The sequence below is a fragment of the Poecilia mexicana genome, unplaced genomic scaffold, assembly GCF_051168715.1.
Source record: "Poecilia mexicana isolate PSO_F unplaced genomic scaffold, ASM5116871v1 scaffold_4, whole genome shotgun sequence".
In the NCBI taxonomy this organism is placed as follows: Eukaryota; Metazoa; Chordata; class Actinopteri; order Cyprinodontiformes; family Poeciliidae; genus Poecilia; species Poecilia mexicana.
In genome coordinates, this window is record NW_028263373.1 from 14206493 (window position 1) to 14214882 (window position 8390).

At 41.9% G+C, this 8390-nt stretch overlaps 1 protein-coding gene across 1 annotated transcript in view; it reads left to right on the forward strand.

Moving 5' to 3' along the window:
* The window catches only part of fbn3 (fibrillin 3), a 78319-nt gene extending 69929 nt beyond the window's left edge, over window positions 1–8390 (forward strand). Inside the window, exons 53-65 of the mRNA XM_014998880.2 lie at window positions 7–126; window positions 209–331; window positions 473–604; window positions 1121–1246; window positions 1484–1690; window positions 2067–2192; window positions 2350–2472; window positions 2687–2803; window positions 2922–3050; window positions 3234–3353; window positions 3665–3896; window positions 3990–4143; window positions 4752–8390. Of these exons, the coding sequence (XP_014854366.2) occupies window positions 7–126; window positions 209–331; window positions 473–604; window positions 1121–1246; window positions 1484–1690; window positions 2067–2192; window positions 2350–2472; window positions 2687–2803; window positions 2922–3050; window positions 3234–3353; window positions 3665–3896; window positions 3990–4143; window positions 4752–5129 (2087 nt within the window). The 3' untranslated portion in view covers window positions 5130–8390. The remainder of the gene's footprint in view (window positions 1–6; window positions 127–208; window positions 332–472; window positions 605–1120; window positions 1247–1483; window positions 1691–2066; window positions 2193–2349; window positions 2473–2686; window positions 2804–2921; window positions 3051–3233; window positions 3354–3664; window positions 3897–3989; window positions 4144–4751) is intronic.

The window sequence follows — 8390 nt, forward strand, 5'->3', positions numbered from 1 at the left end:
CTTCAGACGCGGATGAATGCTCCATTGGGAACCCTTGTGGAAACGGAACCTGCACCAATGTAGTGGGAGGCTTTGAGTGTTCGTGCCAGGAGGGCTTTGAACCGGGACCCATGATGACTTGTGAAGGTCAGTGGATCACATCCAAGAATACTTATTTTATGGACATTACCCCTTAGTAATGACTCTCTGTCCCTCTTCTTGGCTCAAGACATTAACGAGTGCTCCCAGAATCCCCTCCTTTGTGCTTTCCGTTGTGTCAACACATTTGGGTCCTACGAGTGCATGTGTCCTGCCGGCTACGTGCTGCGAGATGACCAGCGCATGTGCAGAGGTGAGATGGCAGACCAGAGATAACACTCTCACTTTTACCTCTTTTCCTCTGTTCTAGTTTTTGTATAAATATGAGTAATAGTATTTTACAACCGTGTTTTTAACCAGTTGCCTTATTTTTATTTTTTTTAACCCTAAACAGATCAGGATGAGTGTTCGGAGGGACTAGATGACTGCGACTCTAAAGGCATGACCTGCAAGAACCTGATTGGAACCTTCATGTGTATCTGCCCTCCTGGCATGCAGCGGCGACCAGATGGAGAGGGATGCATGGGTTAGTAGAAATGTGCCAGGTTTATAGTTTACAGGATTCCTCTGGAAAATTATGAGATTTTATTTAAGCATTTTCAAAATCAGGATAGGGATGGAAAATGAGAATATTTAATTTACTAAAAGTAAGTAGATCCTATTTGGGCTCTTTTTATGTAAGTGGTGTATAAAAGATACTCACAGCTTGTTTATCCTTGACTACATGAAGACTTGAGGTCTTTAGTTGGCCTTTTCAGGCAACATTTTTGTTAATCACTGACTTAAAAGCAAAAGATGTATGCACATTCTATAGGTTGTCTTGATTAAGTATGACTCAGAATAACAGATATCTGTTGTCATGAATGTCCATCTAGCTACTTTTCCATCTATGTCTATCCACCCAGCCATTCATCCATCTGTTTTCATCCCTCCATATACGCTATAATTTATTCATCCTGCCATACTGCAGCAACTTTGTTGCAACAGAATTCTCCCTTTTCTTCATACTTTTTTATTCCTTCACCTGTTTGTTCTGCTGCAGACTTGAACGAATGTCGTGCCAAACCTGGAATCTGCAAGAACGGTCGCTGCATCAACACGGTGGGAAGCTACCGCTGCGAGTGTAACGACGGCTTTGAGCCGAGCTCAACTGGAACCGAATGCATTGGTAAGACCTATTCCGCCAGCTGTCTCTCGATTGACACTAATTAGTCTTTCTTTGCGTATGTTATTAGATTTCTGTCAGCATAACCTCCTTTTTGTAATAAAATAACATTTTTGCTTTTTCTTTATGACCTCAACAACTTTTCAAACTTCCCCACAGTTTTGTGTCCTTTAGATGATAGATGATCATAAATCCAAGAAAGCATTCAGATATAAAAACACTTCTTCTCTTTTCCATTAGACAACAGAAAGGGCTTCTGTTTCACAGAAGTCCTGCAGACTATGTGCCAGCAATCGTCAACCAACAGGAACACTGTGACTAAGTCTGAGTGCTGCTGCAACGCGGGTCGAGGCTGGGGGTCACAGTGCGAGTTGTGTCCTCTGCCTGGCACTGTGCAATACAAGAAGATGTGCCCTCTTGGACCTGGATACACCACAGACGGTAGAGGTGAGTAGCAAACTATGATCTGCACCCACAATGTGCTCCTTTGAAACAGGAAAATTAAAACAAAGATTGTAATAATGTTTTAATTTTCATGTGATTTGTGAATGTACTCACACAGCAATTAACGTCTAAGTATTTTATGTGTTTTATGTGACAGTTCCAGACAGTTTGGTAGTGGAAGGAATATTGCACATATTTAAAAAAAAAACAACAACTTAAAACTAAACATTTGAAAAGTGTTGTGTGTATTTGTACACTGTAGAACCAACTGGACCTGGACTTGAGAGCTGACATTGACTTAAAAAAAAATTGACTTGTGAAAGTCTGTTGCAATAGCAGTCTGTGCACATCAATATAAAGTAAAACTTTATTGTTACAGATATCAATGAATGCCAGGTGTTGCCAGATCTGTGCAAGAACGGTCAGTGCATCAACTCTATAGGATCCTTCCGCTGCCACTGTAATGTAGGATACAAAGCTGACTTCACCAGCACTTCCTGCGTCGGTAAGGCTGATCTTTGCTTTATTTCCATCCAATTTTTTTTCTCACTTTGAAAACATTCAAATCTGTCAAATCTTTCACTGGTTTTAACTGTGAAGATTTGTGTTGGCATCTTGACTCACCTTTCTTCTACTTCATGTCACTTTGCTGCATATTGCAGATGTGGATGAATGCTCCTTGTCTCCGAAACCCTGTAACTTCCTGTGTAAAAACACTGAAGGCAGCTACCTGTGCTCCTGTCCCAGAGGATACAGCCTCCAACCAGATGGAAAGACCTGCAAAGGTGTCAGAACTCTTTAGCTGTGCTTAAGCCAGCTTAGCCTTTGCAGATACATGATGATTGATATTTACTTTTGGAATAATATGTAATTTTGCAAATATATTCACACAGCAACTAGCTTCAAAGTTACGTATTGCTTGTTTATGCTCATTTTCAACAGCATTGCATGTTTTAAGCTAAATTAGTTTGCATGCCTTGCTTTTTTTTTTGCATTAAGATCTGGATGAGTGCTCAACAAAGCAGCACAACTGCCAGTTCCTCTGTGTTAACACCATCGGAGGCTTCAACTGCAAGTGTCCATCTGGCTTCACTCAGCATCAGACCGCCTGCATCGGTGAGTTCAGCTACAAGTAGTCGAACCTCAGGCTCTGTGACTCATGTGCTAATTATTTGACGCTAAAGCAAATAATTTACAGCTGGAAAACATGTTGTTTTTGTTTGTTTGTTTGCAGACAACAATGAGTGCACAGCCCAAAACAGTGTTTGTGGTTCTCGAGCTTCCTGTGTAAACACTCCTGGTAGCTTCAACTGTGAATGCTCTAAAGGTTTCTCCCTGGATACCACTGGCATAGAGTGTGAAGGTGAGCAGACAGAATATGTTCACATATCCAGGTCCTGTTGGGTTCCATATATTGTTAAGCTTTTTAAAATGTAAGGGTTTTTACAGACTTCCATCCATCTTTGATAGTTGTCCTAATGTTGGCATTACTGCTGATGTTTGTGAAGTAAGTGATTGAAAGAAATTAATTTCCCCCTTTCCTTAGACGTGGATGAGTGTAGCAATAACCATCGCTGTCAGCATGGCTGTCAGAACATGCTGGGAGGTTACCGCTGTGGCTGTCCTCAGGGATACGTGCAGCACTACCAGTGGAACCAGTGTGTGGGTGAGTCAGTGTGTCCTCAAATCTGTCTGTTCATTTGGCCTGATTGAGAGTCATCACCCACTAGGACCGTTTCAGAAGGGAGACATTTTTTGAAATACTTCAGAAATCTTTATGATTCTTGTAACTGGATAAAAATGATAACTGGATAAAAGTTTAGGGATTTTATTAAACTGCTGTCATGTTTAGCTTGGTGGAGAAGTTCAGAAAATAGTATTGCTAAAAGTACGAAAAAATGTTTGATGTCTAGGAAGGATCATTGCATGTGTTGTGTGTGCATCATCATCAGAATGAGTAGGTTTCTCTTTCTGCAGATGAAAACGAGTGTCAGAGCGGGACTGTTTGTGGCTCCGCTTCCTGCTACAACACCCTGGGCAGCTTCAAGTGCGTCTGTCCTTCCGGTTTTGACTTTGAGCAGAACGCTGGCGGCTGCCAAGATGTGAATGAATGTAGCACAGGCACAAACCCCTGCATCTACGGCTGCTCCAACACTGACGGAGGCTACTTGTGTGGCTGTCCTGGAGGTTTCTTCAGAGCTGGACAGGGGTGAGGAATTACATCGCCATCAAATAAGTGAACCATGTTTGGTGTTTGATGTGAGGATTATTAAAATGATTTTCTCTTTTTGTCTCCTCACAGTCACTGTGTTTCAGGTTCAGGCTTCCCAGGCCAACTCGTGGACGGTGATGAGGATGACAGTCTGTCTCCTGAAGCTTGCTATGAGTGCAAGATCAACGGAGGAGGGAAGAATGGACGACACAGGCGCAGTACCGATGAAAATGAACTGAATCAGGTATGCAGTGACACAAAGTGTCTAAGGGTATTTTCACTCTTCATAGTTATTCAGCTGGTTCAGTTCACTTAGACGCTGCACCGTGTCAAACAGTCCAAAGCCTTTGAGAAGCCTGTTGACCCCCCTCCCCTGTGGTGGCGCTGCAGCACAAATAACTGAGGGGAACGACACAAAAACCTTAGAGGAAGATGAACGCAAATTCTTTCTTCACAGAACAAAAAAATGAAGCCGTGTCTTAGCAGTTCTATGACTTTTCCTTTTTGTCTTTGGTAAAAGACCATGAACCATTTTTCTTAGCATTAGACTCTCGTGTTTGTTTTGATTGTATTTACCCAGAATGCCCTACGATGTAGCTGGCTTCCTGCTTTTGGTCAGCTTGGCATTCACATATTCGAACCACACCGGTGTTCACTTCAACCGATTCTAGACTTCGATTTGTAGGTGGACCAGAGTTCACTTGTTTTGGTCAACATCGTACAACGTGCATACGGTACATTGCAAAAGCATTTATGTACCTGAACTTTTACATTTTGTTGTTCTGCAACAAGAAACTTCAATTTGTTTTATTTAGATATTGCGTCATCATGTTGTTCTTCTCCTTTGTGTAGGAACCAGTTGTGAGCATGGCCAGTGTGGACACCCAGGCCTCCATCCCCATGAACCTCTCACTGACCTCGCTGCTCAACAAGGAGCCTCTGCTTGAGCTCCTCCCCGCCCTGGAGCCGCTGGAGCATCATGTACGTTACATCATAACCCACGGCAACACCGACGAACACTTCCGCCTCGTGGAGCGCCGGGACGGAAAGAGCGTGCTCCGACTTGGGAAGAGGCCGCCTCAGCCTGGGTCCTACCGGCTGGAGATCACCAGCCTGCCTCTGTTTGGACCCCGCAGACTACATCAGCTGGAGCAGCAGCACGACTATGACTACCTACAGGGGGAAATAGGGGATGCTCTGCGGATCAAGCTCCACATTCACCTGCACTGAGCTCAGTGTATGTGTGTGCAATCCTTCTCTGGACTTATTTGCTAACCCATCAAATTACTTCCCCTCCCCCCCTGAAAGGACCATCAGACTAACAGGGGGAGAATTAAGGGCTATGAAAAACTGAGTCAATAAGCCCACCTCTACCACCACTTTGTTATTCTGCAAGTTATATGTTGATGTTTTTTTCCTTTATTTGTACCATGACTATAATTCTACCTGACCCAGCACTCATTTCTCTGCTGAGAAGCAGCGGAGAAGCAGGCAAAGAGATGCTTTTGTGTTTGGACCTCTCCAACTCCATCCAGAAACCGTAGCGGGTCTGTTTAGGCTAGACGGGGGTTTCATTCACAGTGTCTTAATGTTCCAAGGGCTGAGCTAAAATGTCTTGGGGGTTTTCTGAGTCGTGTGAAAGCACCTGATCTCAGGATTCTTTCACAACACTCGAGGATAAAGGTTTGCCACATTTTGCCCCCTCTCAATATTCAAGTGTGCCATTTAATGTATTTGTGTTTTTGAAAGATTATCACCACGAAGGACTGCAACATATACACAGCATTTCAGGTTCTTACGTCCAAAGCACTCTGTTCTTTGCAGCTCGGCGACAACCAGTCCTCAGATGCAGACACGAAGAAGCTGCGTTCTGCTCTGATGCAACCGATTGTTGCTTGTGCCCGCAGGCGGAGAGCTAAGCAGGGATTGGCGTGTTTACGTGCGTGTGTGCTGTCATGTTTGCTTACCTCAGTACCTCTCGCAGAGTGTGGACGCCATGCTGTGATGCTCACTTTGAAACAAAAGAGGGTTCTAGCGTCCCTCAGCATCCATCACAAGCAGGGAAACGCCATTTAGCAGCTCGTAGGCTTTTAAAGAAGGTAGATCATGTTGAATTTGTTTCGATCTTCACTTCAGGTGTACTGATTCTCATCCTGAGAGCCAGCTTTGTTGTTGAGCAGGAAGTCTTCTGAAATGCTCCAGGAGCTGTAGCTGAAATTAAGCTTACTTTATCTGACTTCTTTGACAACCGAAGGCTGAGCCTAGTTTACAACGTGACAGGAGCCATCTCAAAGGTACATGACAGCTATAACATTTATTGCTGTGGAAACGTTTTTGTCCCCTTACAAATGTATTCTGTTTTTGTCGGTTCAATGATTCAGATCATCAAGTTGATATTGTATCTCACTTTTGTTTTCAGATATTTTTTTCTGAGCCAGTTAGAGGGAAATTTTATGGTTCCACCATTTACAGCAACACTTTCTGGTCCTGAAGCAATAAAACAGTCCCAGGCCATTGCTATTGGTGTGATTTATTTTTATGAAATGTAATCCTAAATTCACATCAGGATACACACAAAAATGTATATCAGTTTATATATTATTTTTCTCACCTTCTCTAAAATATTAAAGGGGACCTATAATAAAAAATTTAAATTTTTGACATTTAGGCTTCCACTTGGGTTTCAACTGTTTCTAAATATTGTCTTAAAGAAAATACCCAGCAGTTTTTTGGCAATAAGTTAATGGGTTTTTGGGGGGTCTTGAAAAGGAGCCTTTTCAAAAACCTCCCAATGTTGAGTCACATTCAATGGACACTGCATCATTACCTAGCAACCCCAGCTGAGCTCCAGCATGTTTGGTCAGCTGGTTTTACCACTATTTGTGCTGTACAATGGCTGGTAGAAAAGACAAGCGTTTTGTTGACTTACTATTCAAAAACTACTTTCTGTATTCTTGTTGGTTGCGCAGGAGGCTCCACTTATGCTTTTCAAACCTGCATGTATGTATAATTGTGTTCTGTTGGCACCAATTTTTACATGCAAGTGTAAACGTTGAGTTGGGGGCATGGCCAGCAGCAGCTTACTGGATTTAAAGTGACAAAACGCCATAAAACGGCTCATTCTGAAAGGAGCTCAAAATAGGCAGAACTGAGCAGACCAAAATCTCATGATTTTGTTCCAAAATTTTAACTAACAGGTTTTATGTAACCCATAGAGCTACCCTAACCTACGGAAGCAGATGTTATAGGTTTGTGTACCCATTCGTACCCAGTGTCTTTCTTGTGGTTAAATCATGACAGCTGACCTTTTATGAAGAAAAGGTGGATGAGTCCTTAGCGTGCTCTTGGAATAAATTTGATCCATGTTTTCTCCAGCTTGTCTTTGATTCTCTGAAACATTTAAGTGCCACAAAAAAAGCAACAACAAAAGAAATCTGCAAGGGGGCAAAAACATTTTCACAACACTGTAAATTAGCGACTTAGAGATGAGGGAGGGCACACACGGCGAACACAAAACCTCACAAAAAATATCTGTCAGGTCATACTTATTTTGTCTCTGAAAGAGAAAAAGGTGCTACATTACGCCATCTATGTTGCTGTACAAAGTAAGCGCAGTCTTGAATCTGCTAAGTTTTTTTTTTTCCCTACGTTTTGTTGTTGTGTATGTCTGCCTTTTGAAATGTCTGACAAACATTATCAAACATGCTTGTTGAAATTAAATTGTACATTTCAAATGAAAAGTAGATTTTTTTTTTTTTTTTTACTGTCAAGTCAAAAATATAAACAAAACAGGAAGATTGAAGTGAGTGTGACATTCTGTTTCAGGACAGCCCAAGGAAAAAAAGCAAGGTAAAAATGTATATCTGTCGATCACTGCTCATATTGGTGATCAACAAAAAGGTAATAAAACTATATGCTTATCTGTAATCTCACACACAGGGAAACATACACTGTCTGTAGGATGCCAGAGATGATGAGGCATATTTGGAAACAATGCTGGGATCTACTTGGTGCTACAATAATCCTTTTCTTTGAGCATTCAGGGTTACTGCACTTCTCCACAGCTAACAGTAGGCCAATGTTTATAGCACATAACCATTTTCTAATCTGAAAAAGTTTGTATACTTTGTATTTTTACTGTCAATCTGTAATTTTTTTTTCTCTTTGCTAAAAAGGCTGTAAACCACCTTCAACGTCAAACTTGAATACTGCCTTTGTTATCCTTTTGCAGGTTTTTAGTAAAGAATTGAGTAGAGGGAAGGAAGGGGGCGAGGTGGGGTGGGGGGGTGGAGGGTTTAACTCAAAGCTGATGACAATCACTCTGTTGCACCTACAACTTTCATTCCTGTTGGAGGATTTTTAGCATCCTAAATGATTGTGTGAAGATGGAAACCAAAGATTTTTACAGCCAGTGTGAAAAAATGTAAATGACTCGCATTGTACAATTTTGTCCGGTGACGATTATGGCAATAAAACGTTGTTGTATTTTTA